We start from the raw sequence: 18,354 nt of genomic DNA, 5'->3' as shown, positions 1-18,354 counted from the left end.
TATTCTGTTGCTACTTTTAAGAGTCTCTCCTTGGCTTTAACTTTTGACATTTTAATTATAATGTGTCTAGGTCTCTTTGGGCCCTTATTTGGTTACTTTCCCAAGGCTATGGAAGTTTTCTGCAATTATTTCTTCAAATAAGTTTTCTGCCCTTTCTCTTCTGCTTCCGGGACCCCTGAGATGCAAATAATATTTGGCCTGCTATTGTCCCAGAAGTGCCTTAAGCTTTCTTCACTCTTTTTCATTCTTTCTCATTTTTGTTTTTCTGGAGTTTGCTCCACCTGGTCCGCTGTTGAACCCCTCTTGTGTATTTTTCAGCTGGGTGAGTGTATGCTTCAGCTCTGTGATTTCCGTTTGGAACTGTCTTACATTTTCTTTCTTTGTTGAATTTCTCACTCTGTTTGTCCATTTTTCCCCCTTGATTTTGGGGAGCATCTTTATGACCGTTCCTTTGACCACTATATTGTTTCATTAATATTTTTTTTTCTGAGGTTTTAGCTTGTTCTTTCATTTGGAATATATTCCTCTGTTTCTTCATTTTTCTTGATTGCGTTGGTTTCTGTACATCAGGTGAAACAGCCATCCCTCCTAGTCTTGAAGGAATGGCCCCCCCTTAGGAGATGAACTTTATCGTTCAACCTTACGCTAGCTCTTGGTTGTGTCTCAAACCATTTTAATTGTCCAAGCAGTCTATTCTGTCTGAATAACTTATAGTAGTTGAGGGTGTGCAAGACCAGTCAGTGTCCCAAAGGGGAAGATCTTAGCCCCTGGAGTCAGGCTGATTGGAAGCTAGACCCTCAGGCAGCAGCTCTAAAAAAAATGCAAATATATACAGTCCTATGGGATTATAAACATAAGCCCTGCTGGCCCCAGAGCAAGGCAATCTGGGAGCAAGGCAGTTGTAAAACTCGGGGTACCAGATGAGTGTACGTGTTCCTTTCTGGGAGATGCCAGTGAGCTGTAGTGAGGCAGAGGGCGGGGGACACAACGATGGCATCCCTCAGCCTGTGTTCCCTGAGAATAGCTTCATGGCCCCTAGATGCGTGCGAAACCTGAAGCATGCCCCTAAGGTGAAAGCTCCAGGACTAGCAAGTAGGCGTTTTTCACAGAAGGACTGGAGGTATGTTTCTGTCCACTCTCTGCAGTACTTGGGGGTCATAGCCTGGCCAGAACTGTTTCCCCACTTACTACGGTCCCAGGGGACCCAGGAACATAAGCCACCCTGCTCCCCAGAGCCTAGTAATCCAGGGGTGTCCCGTGGGAAGCAGGTCACACAAACCAGGTACCCCACATAGAAATTAGGGTGTGAGGCATATATAAGATCTCCCCTCTGAGAGACGCTGGTGCCCTGGAATATGGCAGAAGGAGAATGTGAAGGTAATGCCCGCTTTTCGAGGTCTCTGGAGGGATTTACCGTCAGTCTTTAGTTTGTTAATGGGAAGCCTGCCCCCTCAGGCTGCAGCTGTGCTGAGAAGCTGATAGACCTCTTTCACAGAAGGACTGAGCTCCTGGGTCTGTCCCAGCTTGCTGTGGCGGCTTCTAAGAACTCTTACATCATTGGTGACAGTCCCGTGGACTGCGAGCTTAAGCCTCACTGGCCGCCAGAGCCAGGCAATGTAGACTCGTTCCCTGCCAGCAGCCACAAAAATCAGGGCACCAGAGAAGACCATAAGCTTCTTTAGGTAAGATGCCAGTCTGCTGGATGGAGCGAGGGAGAGGGACAGCACAAAGTGTGTGTTCACTGGCCGTCCTTCCCAGAGAGGAGCTCCATAGGCCCCTGTCCGTGCGCCACACCAGAAACCTGCCCCCAGGCCCCAACACCTGCACAAACGCGCAAGCCTCTTTCTCAGAAAGACGGATGGAGAGCTTGGCTGGCTCAGTCAGTTGTGCGTCTGACTGTTGCTTGCAGCTCAGGCCATGATCTCCGCGTGCATGGATTGGAGCCCTGGGTCAGGCTCTGCGCTGAGAGTGTGGAGCCGGCTTGGGATTCTCTCTCCCTCCCCCTCTCTCTCTGCCTGCTCCCTGCTCACACACTCTCTCAAAATAAATAAATAAACATTGAAAAAAAAAATAAAAGAAAGACCAGGGGTGTATTTCTATCTGCTGTCCGTGCGGTACCCTAGGAGTGACGGGGGCTGGTCTGCTAAGAACCGCCCGTCCGATTGTTACAGTCTCAGGGGACCCAGGCTCACAAGTCTACCGGTTGTGTGCAGAAGCTCCCTTCTGGAGGTACTGCTCCTCCCAAGCACAGCAAAGGAAAAACACACAGGCCTCAGTGGCCGGAGTGAGGCGGAGGGGGAGTGTAAATATGGCACACGCCAAAAAAAAAAAAAAAAAGAAAAGAAAAGAAAAAGAGGAGAAGGAGAAGAAGAAGAAAGATGGAGCCGACTGGCTTTAGTCAAGCACTGGGACAGCATGGAAGGGAGAGCCCACAAACTGGAGAACAGAGATGGTGCCTGCTGGCACTAGTGAGACAGCGGAAAAACAGGAAGACGGCACCCAGCAGCCTCCACCCCTGGAGAATGTCCCGGCGGGCCCCTGCCCCTCAGACCCACGCTTTAAAATCAGGAAATGCGTCTCTGTCACATGAAGTCTGGATGCCTTACAAAGGGCACCTTCTGCGCTGGGCGCTGGGGTGGGTGAGTCGACACAAGGGCACTTTATGAGCCTGTCTTTCCTTAAGTTCACCACAGCCCCATAGGTCTGGCGGGCGGGAAGCCCATTGGTCTTAAAAGCCAGATGTTTGTGGGGCTCGTTTCTCAGGAATTCGTCCTAATTGGGCTGCCCCACGTGGGGTACAATCGCTTTGTTCCTCAGGGAGAACCTCCAGGGTTTGAGATTTCTTCCAGTTGTTGGGTGTCCTACCTGGGGTGGAGTTTGTGACGAGATCGCTCAGACTTTCCTGCCTCCTACCACGTGCTTTCTTTTTCGTTTTTAAATTTAAAAAAATTTTTTTAATGTTTTAATTTTATTTTTGAGAGGGGGAGAGAGAGGGAGTGTGTGTGAGTGGGGGAGGGACAGAGCGAGAGGGAGACACAGAACCTGAAGCAGGCTCCAGGCTCTGAGCTGTCAGTACAGAGCCGGACGCGGGGCTCGAACTCATGGACCGCGAGATCATGACCTGAACCGAAGTCGGACGCTCAACCGACTGAGCCACCCAGGCGCCCCCTCTTATGTCACCATCTTGAACTGGAACCCCAAACTTCATTCTAATTTGTTCATGTCACAAGAGAACATTCTATGTGAGCATTTCAGAGATAAAGTAGCTTGGTTTATTATGGCTTGTTCATTTTTTAATTTCTTGTTACTCCTAGTTTACGTGGCATTTTTATACAATTTAATCATTTCTGAATTATATGTTTTAGTAAAAGTTATTTTGTAATACTTTTAGATATACAGAAAAGTTGCAAAGAAAAAGTAGAGAGTGGGGTGCCTGGGTGGCTCAGTTGGTGAAGCGTTCAACTCTTGATCTCTGCTCAGGTCATGATTTCACAGTTCATGGGATCGATCCCCATGTCTGGCTCTGCACTGACAGGGCAGACCCTGCCTGGTATTCTCTGTCTCTCTCTCTCTCTCTGCCCCTCCCCTGGTCGCACCCTCTCTCAAAAATAAATACATAAGTAAACATCCAAAAACAAAAATAGAGTCTGCACGTAAGATTCACCTGCCTCTCCCTAACATTGACATTTTATATAACTATGACACGTTTATCAAAAACAAGAAATTGAAATCACAGTCTTCTGAACTAAATTATAGACTTTATACTGACTTTATCCATTTTTCCATGCATGTCCTTTTTCTGTTCCAGGAGCCAGTCCAAGCCACCCCATTGAATTTAATGAAATATATTTTGAAGAAGCTTGCATTCGCATCATATTTATGACTGTTATTAATACTGGGAATAAAAGCTCATCACTAGCTTCGTGCTTATTTTGGACTCCCTTTTAGATTACGCTATTGTATACTGCTTTTGATTCAAATTTTTGCTAACTATAGAGAATTATATAAGAGGGAGATCCAAAACCAATGAAGTCAAAGTAATCATCTATAGGATTTCATTGCAGTTTTAATAAAGGGGAAAGAATAAGAATTGCTTGAATAAGAGGACATTACATTGTCTAAGTTCCTAAATTAGGACCACAAAGTGGTGAGAGAAGAGAAAGTTTTATTTGTTATTGCCAGAAGAAATTCAATCTGCAAGTAAGACCATCTTGCCCTCGGGCAGTTAGCAAAGGTTTTATATGATGCAGACACCAGGTAGATGTGAGAAATAAGACAGTTACATGGCGGGGTGCCTGGATGGCTCAGTGGGTTAAGCATGTGACTTCAGCTCAGGTCGTGATCTTGTGGTATGTGGGTTCAAGCCCCGTGTCGGGCTCTGTGCTGACAGCTTGGAGCCTGGAGCCTGCTTCAGATGCTGTGTCTCTCTCTCTACCCCTCCTCTGTTTTCACTCTGTCTCTCTCTGTCTCTCAAAAATGAATAAATGTTAAAAAAAATTTTTTTTAAAAAGAAGGTTACGCAGTAAGGGAGGTGCAGGTTCCATCCAGATCAGTTATCATTTCTCGGAAGTGCAAGAGTAAAGGTTGAGCAGGTTCTAGAAGTTCATTAAGTTTTGTTTGTTTCGGCTTTCGAAGGAAAGATGGGTACCTTGGCCTTCAGTCTCCAGCTCTGTCGCATCAGGGTTGTAAAACCAAGTCTTGGTCACCTAGAGCTTGCAGAAGATCTTAGTCCTGTGTCATTTATAAAGATTAAAATAGTAAATACCACATGGAGAAAGTGTCCTGTGGCTTGAGGAAACATCCAGGCTGTTTTCTTGGAAATGGCATTTTAGGGCTCACGTAGTGTGGCCCCCTGCCCCTTGCACCCTCCCAGGTTTTTGCACCACGAGACATGATGCAGGCACCGACTTGAGCCCCGGTGGAATCCCGAAGACCCGTCGCCTTGAACCCAGAGTTATAACAGCCAGGACTGAAATACACTGTAAAAGCACTATAGCCTGGTCCCTGAATTTATTTATTTATTATTTTTTTAAAGTTTATTTATTTATTCTGAGAGAGAGAAAGAGAGAGCAAAAGAGGGGCAGAGAGAGAGAGGGAGAGAGAGAATCCCAAGCAGACTCCGTACTGTCAGCGCAGAGCCTGATGCAGGGCTCGAACTTGTGAACCGTGAGATCGTGACCTGAGCTGAAACCAAGTCAGATGCTTAGCCAGCTGATCCACCCAGGCGCCCCTGGTCCCTGAATTTATTAACATGCAGGTGAAAATAACCGGAGTCCTCCTCACCACCGTCTCACACTTAGTTCTCTGGGCCATTTCTTTACCACTCTTTCAATGGGTCTTGTGCACTGGCCGCTCTCAGGTAAGTACAACTCCTTCAGTCACTTTGTCACAGTAATAGCACTGTGGCACACTCAACTCTTACCCTGTTTGAAACCTCCCCTCGCCGTCAGGCTGGAAATCCCTCCCATCTGACAGAGGGTGGAGTACGAGGGGTGCGATCTGGGATTTTCTACTGTCTTCCGCAGGATTCCTCTCTTCCTTCCTTCCCTCCTTCCCTTCACTCTGGCATCCTCAGGGTCAGAACTGCGCAAGAGGAAGAAGGGAAGGAGTGGCGGGGGGGGGGGGCGGGGGGAGGTCTTCCTTCCTCCTTGATTCAGGAGTGCACAGTGGAGCACGGTCTGGTGGCATCTCGTGTTCCTTAGTGGGCTCAACCCGCTGACTGCTTCCAGCGCCTGGACACGCCTGTTTGCCCACCCAGCTTCAAATTACTCCCCAGACCCTGTGCGTCCGGTGGCCTCTGTCTTTCTGCCTTGGAATCACATCACTCTTCCAGACAGTCTTGTTGGACAAGATCCCAGTCTCGTTGGACGGACGGGATCTCTTCCTCCTTAGTAGCCCATATGAGAAAGACAAAACTTTTTTTTTTTGGTCACTTTGTGCCTTTCACATTTTTTTATAAGTTTATTTATTTATTTTGAGAGAGAGGGGGAGAAAAAGCAAGCATGTGAGTCGGGGACGGGCAGAGAGAGAGAATCCCAAACAGGCTCTGTGCTGTCAGAGCAGGTTATAACCTGAGCCGAAATCAAGAGTCGGATGCTTCACCGACTGAGCCACCCAGGTGCCCCTGTGCCTTTCACACTTTCTGGTACCCAGCTTCCTGAGACAGACACCAGGCACGTCGGGTGGCTCTCTTAACGGCTCCTGGCTCGCGGGGTGTGTCTGCCCTTGCAACACAGCAGAGGTGGAAGGGGGAGACGCCCAGCGCGCAGAGAGCTCTCCCAAGTCTCTCCCTTTTCAACTTCGTCCCCTTTATATCCTTAGGGTCGAAAGGTCTATTTAGTCTCCTCGTTTGCATGAACTTCGTCTAGCCCCTTGCTTTGGAAATGTGGAGGTACCTGGCACTTACTGTCTTTTACTGTCAGTTTTAGGAGAGAAGAGACGCTGACACTGGACAGAGTTCCGTGTCAACATCTCATCAGCATCTGCATTGTGCGCATCTCCCCTGGTCACTTGTTTCTAGAGTGAAATCTGAAACATGTTTTAATGTTCTCTCAAATTGAAACTCATTATGAGTCATTGGTCAAAAGGAGCGAATGAATTGAAAGTGAAGAAATGTGTGTGTGTATGTGTGTGTGTATATATATACATGTATGTATACATGTGTGTGTATATATGTGTATATGTACACACACACACACACACACACATATATATGTATATATACACACACACACATTTTTTAAAAAAATAAAATCCCTGGGGGCACCTGGGTGGCCCAGTCAGTTCAGCGTCCGACTTCAGCTCACGTCATGATCTCACAGTTTGTGAGTTTGAGGCCCGAGTTGAGCTCTACACTGACCGCTCAGAGCCTGGAGCCTGCTTCAGATTCTGTGTTTCCCTCTCTCTCTGCCCCTCCCCTGCTTGAGTTCTGTCTCTCTGTCTCTGGAAAATAAATAAATAAATAAACAGACAAACAAATAAATAAATGTGAAAAAAATTTTTAAGAAATAGACAAAATCCCTGTTATTTATTTCCCTGGTTGATGTAGGTATGTTTGCAAAACTTGGTGATTGTAGAATCTTTCTTTGGAAATAAAAATAGAAACTGTCTCCATTCAAGCTTTGTGCCTGCTACAACACGTGCCCCCTAGTGTCCCATGAAGATCACTTCTGAAGTATGAGCTAAGACAGCAAAGTTAGGCTCCACTTGCCCTGGATTCCGGGTTGGCGAGTGTAACGATCAACTAATAATCTTTTAAAATCTCAGTGGTTGTGCGATTGGTAAAATAGCCATACACTTACGAAAGCATCGAAGAGGAGTTTTCCTCAATGGGGATGCTTTGTCCAGGTTACTATTTAGCGATAAGAAATAATTGCCTCTTATCTGAAGCTGAATCGCAGACCCTTTTCACACCAGGTAGTAAGTCTGATTGCTTTCATCTAATAACCCAAAGACCTGGACCTTACCCTCTTCCTCTAAGTCAAAGAAACTAAAAGCCAGACAAAAATGAAAGAATTCATCATTCTTTTTTTTTTTTTTTTTTTTGTCTCTATTTTATTGTGCATGCAGAAACAGAACATGAATGTCTTTGAGGAACTGTCTTTGGATTTATTACACTAAACATCTCAAAGGAGAATATACTTACCCCCTGAGGGTACTCTGCCATTATCACCACTGTCGATCCTTCATTTGGGTTCCTATTTTTCCAGATACCATGTTGGTGACATGTAAACGCTAAGTTAATTTTGTTCCTCCCTATTGTTGTAAAGTTGATTTGGCAGTTCGGTTACCTGGGGATGATCACTGTGTGTCTGTCTCCGGTCCAGGGTCCCTGCACTGGGAATCAGCAGAGCTTGGCCCACAGCAGGCTATGGGACGCGGTTGTGGGCTTCCTTCACGTATTCGCCCACATGCAGATGAAGCTGTCTCAGGTAAACTCTCTTCCCCATCCCAACGCACAAGGGACGGTAGTCATCTGTATACTCAACCCGCTTTCCTTTGTTTGAATATGATCTTTCTTAGGTCACTTCTTTATATACCTTTCACTCCATATTTGAAAAAAAAGTTTTCAATAGAATAATTTTATGTAAGCTGAAAATATATGGGAGCCATTATTCAAATTTGAGAACAAAAGATATTAAGGAGTTGACTATAAGGGAGAAATAGAATCGTTCCCAAACACTGTCTATTTTACAATCCTTCATAGACCCACTTCTTGGTGATTACTCACTAGAATTTTCCCCCTTCCTCCAGGTAATTGAAAAAGGATTTGTAATCTGCAAATCCCTGGTGAAAGAGAGACAGTTTCCTTGCTGAGTCATTAACAAGCAGCTGTTCTCAACAGATGACGTTCATTCGTTAACAGGACATTTAACCTCATGAAAGTCAAAGAGAAAAAGTATCTGAGGACAAGCACATAAAGAATAGACAGATTGTCCACCTGTGTTTTAATGTTAACTTGGGAGTGCATATTGAAAATATCAGCATATTATTTCCTCACTACTGTATCTATTTCATTCGAAGCTAAGAGATACACGAATGGAAAAATTCTCGATATAAATCTTGAGTAAATGTGGCCCTTTGATAGGGTGAACTTTGATGATCTGTCCTGAGATCTGATGTACCTGTCTGGGTGTGGGTGTTCGCAGGTGTCAGGGGGAGGAAAGAATGATGGAGTTAAGACCAGAAGACATTCGTGTGTCCTGTTAGTGTGTGCCAGCTCCCTTTCCTCCAGTGAAGTGAGGACACTTGGGCTTGCCCCCCGCCCCCCTCCACCGCGGCCTATAAGCAGGAGCGTATTGTCAAAGAGCAACAAAGCCAGGCACTGGTTGAAGCAATGAGGGCAGGTTTTAATCAGAAATAGCTATCGCAGTAGGGAAAAGAGTCCAGCGTGAACTGAGCTCCACTTGGATTTGTATGGAGGTGACTGGGTATTTTTAAGGGAGAATGAGGGAGTAGGCAGAAGGTCAGTAGAGGCTGTAAGGGAGAAATTACAAAGGGTTGATCGGTACAGACGCGATGGGGCCAGCTTGTCTGCAGGCTGGCAGTTGCCCTCACACAGATACTGGGAGAGGAGACCCTGCCCCCGGGTGTCAGCTGGCACAGACAGGGGTTTTTTTTGGCAGCCTTGAGTTTTTCCAGGCAGGCCATCTAAGGTGGGCTAGGGTCATGCTAGGGATGCGGCCTTGAGCCAGTTAACCCCTATTAGGGTTTTGTTCAGGTCTTTAAAGCTCAAGTTTGGAGTCTAGTTGGGAAGAGGATTCAGAGAAGCTTGGCTAGAGTTTTGTCAACAGCTGGTTATTGGTGACTTCCCCCATATATAAGGGAATAACGTGATTCTTTCATCTAATCACTTTAGTAAGTAAAGGAAACCAGCAGGAACCAAATTTATACACTCAGAAGAGAGTTCTCGTTCTGGTGTATTTCCATCACTTTATTAACGTCTGGTGCTACCTAGTAGTTGTTCAGTTTGTAGACCTAGTCAAGGGGACACTATGTAGAAGGAAATAACCTTATGTAGAGCAAAATCTAAATGATCAAAACGATACCTTGTATAATCTTTTACAAGGAAACAAGGCATAGTTTAAAAGTAAAATTTGATGACCCATAATGTTGTAATGTCAACATAAGTATGTTCTGTGTTGTTTGGACACAGCATACCTTTGTAAAAGAATTTTCCATGGTGAAAAATCAAAGGCAAACATAAACAAAAAAAATCCAGAAAATCTTAACCAGAGAAATATCAAGGAGTTTAATAAAATTGGTAAATAAGATACATTATACATTATTCCTGTAGGTGGTACTTGAGTACATTTTTGTTAGATTTATATAAAATAAATTTATGTCCCTATCACTGTTAGGCGTGTTTTTCCAGAATAAGTTAATTTTTATAAAACGTATAGCATTTCTGTGTAATAAGTTAGGAGGAAAGAAAGACGAGTACAGCCTTCAAGTAAACGAAACCTGTCTAATGCCCAGAGGTGCCTGAGTCTTCCCTGGCCCTGGAGAACCCGCTGCTGCTTTCGTCCTTCTGTGCCCATGTTAGACTCGTTTGTTGTCCTCACACATACTTTAATAAAATGAGATAGAATCAGTAGTAAGTACTAATTCTGAATTGTATCTGTTTACAATTTACAATTTACAGTTGTATCTGTTTACAATACGCTGCATATTTATGCTTGACCTTTCTTTAGTTCTACACTTCTGAAAAGTGTTTACAATTGGCAAAGCACTTCTTTTTGTGAGAACAAGTACAGTGTTCTTGCTACAGTCTTCTCATATTATCTAAAATGCAATGTACACATTATGTATTGTATGTCATGTATTATATGTTATATGTTAATATAACATATATTAATATTTTCAGGATTCCAGTCAAATCGAGCTATTAAAAGAATTAATGGATCTTCAGAAGGATATGGTGGTCATGTTGCTGTCCATGCTAGAAGGTAGTTTTGATTTACATTTTCAAGTTCCCATTAGCCTTCGATTTCAAGGATCAGTATGTGCTTGCTTATGGAGTCAGCGTACTGCAAAGCATAAAATATCAACGCTGAGATGTGACGGATACCTTGGATTTATTGCTGGCTTTATTACTGTTTTCTCAAGGTTATTTTTTAAGAGATATCTTGCATATCTCAGCTTCTATAGCTGGGAGATGAAACCAGCGGTAACTTACAGGGACACTTGTCATTTCCTAGTGATATCCTAAAGAACACGCTCTCCAGACATAGTATATATGAAGACGTTATTTGTTTTGTCCGTTGGTTTGTAATCATTGGGCATTACAGGCATGTGGATAAAGTCCGACAGTATAAACCACTGCGTTGAGCTGGCTGCATGGTGACTCCCGTGGGTCCTTCATGGCCTACAAGAGAAGAAGAGAGGACACCATCCCCCATGGTGGCTGCTGGCGGCAGTCCTGTTCTCCCACGGCATGCCTGTATCAGCTCTCGTTCTCTTCTCTCTTTCCAACTTGTCTTGCTTTCCTGCCCCATGTCTCTTCTGGGTCAGGCAGTAAACGTGGTGCTCGAGAGCTTGCGTTCAAGTCCCTGCTTTCCTGCTTGCTAGCAGTGTGACCCTTGCTAGCACTGGTTCCATCTCCGTTTTCAAGTTCCTTCCTCTGTGACACGGGGGTACCAAGAGACCGATGGGCAAAATTGGTGAAATCATGTGAAAATGACCAAACCCACCTAAAACACGTTGGCTGTTGCTACCTCCCCTTTCTTCTTGAACCCCTCCTAATTTTTCTCTGTTTCTTAGTCCACTGTGCTTTGCATAACTGCACTTTGATTAACTGAGGCAGGAGGTGTGCCTTGTGCTAGGACTTCAAAGATGCCACATTTGCAGAAACGCTTACGTGCCAGCCACTGTATGCCCTCTGAGCACAGGACTCTTTTACCATGACTTCATATCACATTTTAGTCTAGAAAATAGTAACGACACTCATAACTGCAGGAGCAGCTGTGACTGCATCCGTGACAACTTAAAATCACCCATTATAATAAACTTTAAAAAATTTTGTTAACGTTTATTTTTGAAGCAGAGAACGACGCACAGAATGTGAGCAGGGGAGGGGGAGAGAGAGGGAGACACAGAATCCGAAGCAGGCTCCAGGCTCTGAGCTGTCAGCACAGAGCCCAACATGGGGCTTGAACCCATTAACTGTGAGGCCATGACCTGAACCGAAGTCAGGTGCTTAACCGACTGATCCACCCAGATGCCCCAAATTCACCCACTTTAATATACCAGCTGCTCATTTAATCCTAATACCAAGGTTATGGCCTTGGTAGTATTACCACTGTTTGGCAGATGAGGAAACCAAGGCACAGAGAGGCTAAGAAATCTGCCCACATTGCTCAGCTTGGAGATGAGCCTGGATTCCAACCTAACGGTGTGGTTCCTGAGCCCACGTTCTCGACCACGGTGTTTATTGCTGCGCAAAAAGACCTCACCACGTGTCTTTTTTCTGATGTCTGTCTTTATGCTACATAGCACATTCTGTTCAGTGGATAAAAGCTTTCTGTGACTCTGTAATTTAGGATAATATCTCATTTTCTCACGCTTATCAATGATCTTCCATTTTCCTACAATAAATATTCTCGACCATGAAGAAATGCCGGGAGATGCTTTACATTGTAAATCAGAAAGAGCATATAATTTGCTTTCAGAGGATCACGTTGATGTCCTGGCACTCACCCTCAATAATCATGTCACAACGGGCACATTCATTTAGCCCTGCTAAACCTCAGTTTCCTCAATAGTAAAATCAGAATTAATAAAAAGTATCTGCCGAGGCGCCTGGGTGGCTTGGTCGGTTAAGCGTCCGACTTCAGCTCAGGTCATGATCTCACGGTCCGTGAGTTCGAGACCCGCGTCGGGCTCTGTGCTGACCGCTCAGAGCCTGGAGTCTGTTTCGGATTCTGTGTCTCCCTCTCTCTCTGCCCCTCCCCTGTTCATGCTCTGTCTCTCTCTGTCTCAAAAATAAATAAACGTTAAAAAAATTTTTTTTTAAAAATAAAAAAAAAAAGTATCTGCCTCACAAACATATGAACATTAAATCACGTATTTTCTATGAATAGTGATTCTTCGGTCCTAAAATGCTGTCCAAATGCTCATTTTTATTATTAACATGAAACTGGACTTCAGTTTCTGGCTTTAGGATATAAATGTTTCCCCCATTTTCTCTATCCTAAAATATATTGCCTCCTCGATCAATTTGAGGGGAAAAAAACCCAGCTTTTTTTCAAATCTTGATTTACTCCCGTTAGTCTGACTACTTTGTAAATATGGTTTTGACGTGTTTATGTAATCACTCTTTTAAAGTAGGGTTTACAAATAACTATCCATCGTTTCCTGAGACTTCATGTGGTAGATGATAACCAAGGAGGCGTCCTTGATTCAGATGTCATTTGAGGCTTCTATGGTCATTTCCTGTCCAGACACTGGTTTTATCAGTAATGTTCATTCTGAACACGTGCCATTCTTTACCACCAGGTAATGTTGTCAATGGAACCATTGGCAAACAGATGGTCGATATGCTTGTGGAGTCTTCCAACAACGTGGAGATGATTCTCAAGTTTTTTGACATGTTCTTAAAACTAAAGGATTTGACCTCTTCTGACACATTTAAAGAATACGACCCTGACGGCAAGGGAGTCATTTCCAAGAGGGACTTCCATAAAGCGATGGAGAGCCATAAACACTACACGCAATCAGAAACCGAGTTTCTTCTGTCCTGTGCAGAGACGGATGAAAACGAAACCCTGGACTATGAAGAGTTTGTCAAAAGGTTTCACGAGCCCGCAAAGGACATCGGCTTCAACGTGGCCGTTCTTCTGACCAACCTTTCGGAGCACATGCCCAATGATACGCGACTGCAGACTTTCCTGGAGTTGGCAGAGAGCGTGCTGAATTACTTCCAGCCCTTTCTGGGCCGCATCGAGATCATGGGAAGTGCCAAACGCATCGAGAGGGTGTATTTTGAAATCAGTGAGTCCAGCCGAACCCAGTGGGAGAAGCCCCAGGTCAAGGAGTCCAAAAGGCAGTTCATATTTGACGTGGTCAACGAAGGGGGAGAAAAGGAGAAAATGGAACTTTTTGTCAACTTCTGTGAGGACACCATATTCGAAATGCAGCTGGCAGCGCAGATCTCAGAGTCGGATTTGAATGAGAGGTCAGCAAATAAAGAAGAGAGTGAGAAGGAGAAGCCAGAAGAGCAGGGGCCCAGAATGGGTTTCTTTTCCATCGTGACGGTCAAGTCGGCCCTGTTTGCTCTCAGGTATAATATCTTGACCCTCATGAGAATGCTCAGCCTGAAGAGCCTGAAGAAACAGATGAAAAAGGTGAAGAAGATGACGATGAAGGATATGGTCACGGCCGCCTTTTCGTCCTACTGGAGTATTTTCATGAGCCTCCTGCACTTTGTGGCCAGCGTTTCCAGAGGCTTCTTCCGCATCATTTGCAGCCTGCTGCTTGGCGGGAGCCTAGTAGAAGGAGCAAAAAAGATCCGAGTGGCAGAGCTCTTAGCCAACATGCCAGACCCCACTCAGGATGAGGTGAGAGGGGATGGAGAAGAGGGGGACAGGAGGCCCATGGAGGCTGCCCTGCCCTCGGAAGATCTGACAGACCTGAAGGAACTGACAGAGGAAAGCGACCTTCTTTCGGACATATTTGGCTTGGATCTGAAGAGAGAAGGAGGACAGTACAAACTTATTCCTCATAATCCAAACGCTGGCCTCAGCGATCTAATGAGCAACCCGGTCCCTATCCCTGACGTGCAAGAAAAATTTCAGGTAATTGACTCTCTGGACTTCTCTAGGCATGATCAATGAAGTCTACATCAGTTTTCGTGCTAGTGCCAGAGTGGTGGTAAATACGTGAGTTGGGTTTCCAAAGGGAAATGGCTCTTGGTAGGCAAAGCTTGCCTTATGATGATACTTGGCAAATTACTGAATTATCTTAAACTGTTAGGGTGTAAGCTCAAGTCCTCACCCTAGTGACAGGAGTCAGCTGGGCAGTCATTCCATCCACAGATATTTTATGAGTCTTTACCAGGTGCCTAATGCCGCTGGGTATCATAGGACATTAAAGGAGATAGAGGATGTGGTCATTGCTTTCAAATTGCCTGAAAGAGTTTATTAGGAAGATATAACCAACAGTCATGAAGGAACTAGGAAATTATGAAGTGTTAAATGGTGCGGGCACTAGATAGTAGAGGTCATGTATGTTGACAAAACGGAAACATCACTTTGGTTTGGAGTAGCTCAGTGCAACTTAAGAGGGGGGCACTTAAGTTTGCCTTGAAGGGTGAGTAAGGATCGAGTAGGTGGATGTGGGAGGTGTGAGTGAAGAAGAAGGGGCGAGAGTTTAGACCAGAATGAAGGGCGTGCCTGGCACCTTCATCTCCGTGAAGGCAAGAGGGTATCCTTGGTAGGTTGTGATTTGTCACGGGGTCACGGGGTTCCCTAAACTCACTCAGAGGTGATGTGTAACCCCGATTTCCTTCTCCCCCTTGGCCCATTCAAGGAACAGAAGGTGAAAGAGGAAGAAAAGGAGGAGAAAGAAGAAAGCAAATCTGAACCTGAAAAGGCCGAGTATGTGTAATTTCTGTATATGTGCCTTTGTTTCAGTAAGTCTGATTTACCTGCACTCTCCCTCTCTTTGGGGGACACAGTCTGTCTTGCTCCCTGATGAAGTCTGCCATTCTTGAGGTGAAGCTCTGGGGGGAGGACCCCCCCCCCCCAGCTGCCACTCCATTTCTTCCTCCTTGTTCCATGAGGATTCTGTTTGTGCATTTCCCTTTCAGCGGAAATGGCTCCAGTGATTCCATGGGATGCTCTCCTCAAGGTCACTCAGTGCTGCAGTTCTGTGCTCAGAATCAGGCAGGACTTCTGTCCTTATGAGCCAGGGAGGAGACAAACGTTCTGAATGCCATTGCCCAGAATCCCAGCAGTGACCATCCCCCCAAAGCGTAGCCCCAGAGCCACATGCACAGTGGCGAGTTTGTTAGAAACAAAGATCCACAGGGATTCTGATTCAGCATGTCTGGTGTGGAGCCCAGAAGTCTTCAGTTTTACCCACACTCCTGCTGCGGGGCGCAGTTGCCTTTGTGGCGGTAAGAAAGAAAGAGCTGGGTGTGGAGCCATAAAAATGGGTCACTTCCCCATGACACTGGCTTTCTGTTAATCATGGAAACCTCTAGCTTTCACCCAGTTTAAATAATTTCATAGGCACACTTTTAAAAATCAACGAAGTAAATTTTAAGTACCTCTAAGTGCTACTATGCTCACACAGCATTTTTACTTTCCCCTCCGTTGTTTTCTTTGGCGTGTTTTCATGGGCTCTTCCTTACAGTCACCTCTGTTTATTGTCGAAGAAGCCCGCACAGTTGGGTCGGTTATAAAAACGGCCACGTAGATGATTTGTTATAGTGAAACGTAACGTCACAACCGCCGTTTCTGTGGCAATTCTTTCATGTTAAAAATAATGTTAGATATATGTCATCCAGGTTGGGGTTATGTATATGTGACGATACGTATATATGTTTATATGACTACCCATAAATATGGTTTCATGAAGGATTGGTATTTTGCACCTAGAAGGGGTAGACTATCAAATTTCAGTACTTCTGATTCCATCATTAATATGTTGACATGCTTTATGTATGTGAACCGCCAAATGCATATATGCCTCTGATTTTAAGTCCTAATGGCTGGTCGGTGTTAAAACTGAACATTAAAATCACAATTTAAAAATAAGGTTATTGGGAAGTCACAGCCAAAAAAAAAAAAAGTATCTTCATTGTCATTCTGTTTTCAGTTAAATGTTTTTATTGCACATTTGGAAGGGAATGTGGTACATAGAGCCGTAAAGACACTTCAAACCTGTAAGATGCCCTGTATTTATTTATTTTTTAATTTATTCTCAAGTTAGCTACCATACAGCCTAGTCTTGGCTTCAGGAGTAGATGCCCATGATTCATCACTTACATACAACACCCAGTGCTCATCCCAACAGGTGCCCTCCTCAATGCCCATCACCCACCTCCCCTACTCTCTCAGCCCTCCACCCCCACAACCCTCAGTTTGTTCTCTGTCTTTAAGAGTCTCTTGTGGTTTGTCTCCCTCTCTGTTTGTAACTTATTTTTCCTTCCCTTCCCCTATGGTCTTCTGTTCAGTTTCTCAAATTCCACATGTGAGTGAAATCATATGATACCTGTCTTTCTCTAACTAGTTTATTTCAGGTAGCATAATACCCTCCAGTTCTGACCACATTGTTGCAAATGGCAAGATTTCATTCTTTTTCACTGCCCGAGTAGTATCCCATTATACTGGAATACCAAGCAGTGTTCCATACACACACACGCACCATATCTTCTTCATCCATTCATCAGTTGATGGACATTTGGGCTCTTTCCACAATTTGACTATTGTTGATTGTGCTGCTATAAGCCTTGGGGTACACGTGCCCGAATGAATTAGCACTCCTGTATCCTTTGGATAAATTCTCAGTAATGCTACTGCTGGGTCATAGGGTAGATCTGTTTTTAATTTTTTGAAGAACCTCCACACTGTTTCCCAGAGCGGCTGCACCAGTTTGCATTCCCACCAACAGTGCAAGCGGGTTCCCCTTTCTCCACATCCTTGCCAACATCTATTGTTTCCTGAGTTGTTATTTTAGCCACTCTGACCCATGTGAGGTGGTATCTCACTGTGGTTTTGGTTTGTATTTCCCTGATGAAGAACGATGCTGAACAAACATCCCTTTAGATTTGAATGTCACAGAATGATCCGTCAATGGGAGCCTATGATAGGCAAGGAATCCAACCCCTCATTCTAAAATTCTGGATATTATAATGCACTGGAAGAGAAACTAGTTTTCAACAGCAGTGCTGTGATTTAAATTTTTTTTTAATGTTTATTTATTTTTGAGAGAGAGACAGAATGTGAGTGGGTCAGGGGCAGAGAGAGAGGGAGACACAGAATCCGAAGCAGGCTCCATGCGCCGAGCCGTCAGCACGGAGCCCAACACGGGGCTTGAACCCCCAAGCTGCGAGATCATGACCTGAATCGAAGTCAGACGCTCAACAGACTGAGCCACCCAGGTGCCCCAAGCGATGCCATGATTTAAATATCCATTTACATAATTTGGCACAAAACCTGTTTATATCTGTAGCTCCTGGATGGCTTGTATTTCATTCATTTGTGTTCACAGGGGAGAAGATGGAGAAAAAGAAGAAAAAGCCAAAGAAGATAAGGGTAAACAGAAGTTGAGGCAGCTCCACACACACAGATACGGAGAGCCAGAAGTTCCCGAGTCGGCATTCTGGAAGAAAATCATCGCATATCAACAGAAACTTCTAGTAAGATGTTTTACAATGAATATTGTTATTGATATATTGTGAGACCCTAATCATTCAGGCCCAGTAAACATTCACCGACCTCTCCTTGGGTGGCAATCAGGGGACGAGTCAGCCCCGCAAGTATGTTTTCTTTGCTTGCCTGAGCGTGTTCATATTTTCTAATAAATGCCTTTGGCCCACTGCTCCCTGTCCTCAAACCATAACCTCCACCACATCCACCTTCCCTGAAGCCATGTGATTTAGTGGCTGCCAGCACAGTGCAACCAGAGTGTTCCCCAAGCCTGTAACCTGATGGATTTCTCTTCATAGCATTTAGCATCCTCTGAAATTAGATTTTGTTTTGTCTTTCATCTGCGGATGTGTACCTCCTCCGTGGTGGCCCAAACGTACTCCCTCACTGTTGCGTCTACAGCTCCAAGAACGTTACTGGATGCAGAGTAGGCTCTCAAGAAGTAGTTTGGGGCAGATGAATGAATGCTTTAAATCGTCTG

At 44.7% G+C, this 18,354-nt stretch overlaps 1 protein-coding gene across 2 annotated transcripts in view; it reads left to right on the top strand.

The window, feature by feature from the left end:
• The window catches only part of RYR2 (ryanodine receptor 2), a 754,822-nt gene that overhangs the window by 703,717 nt on the left and 32,751 nt on the right, over positions 1-18,354 (top strand). For both annotated transcript variants that reach the window (XM_049646094.1, XM_049646095.1), the window contains 5 exons: positions 7,827-7,931; positions 10,367-10,448; positions 12,997-14,294; positions 15,028-15,095; positions 17,716-17,863. In XM_049646094.1, the coding sequence (XP_049502051.1) occupies positions 7,827-7,931; positions 10,367-10,448; positions 12,997-14,294; positions 15,028-15,095; positions 17,716-17,863 (1,701 nt within the window). The remainder of the gene's footprint in view (positions 1-7,826; positions 7,932-10,366; positions 10,449-12,996; positions 14,295-15,027; positions 15,096-17,715; positions 17,864-18,354) is intronic.

Source organism: Panthera uncia, chromosome D2 (genome assembly GCF_023721935.1).
Source record: "Panthera uncia isolate 11264 chromosome D2, Puncia_PCG_1.0, whole genome shotgun sequence".
NCBI classification, from domain to species: Eukaryota; Metazoa; Chordata; class Mammalia; order Carnivora; family Felidae; genus Panthera; species Panthera uncia.
The sequence above is the reverse complement of the archived record's forward strand: the minus strand, read 5'-3'. Positions and strand labels throughout refer to the sequence as shown.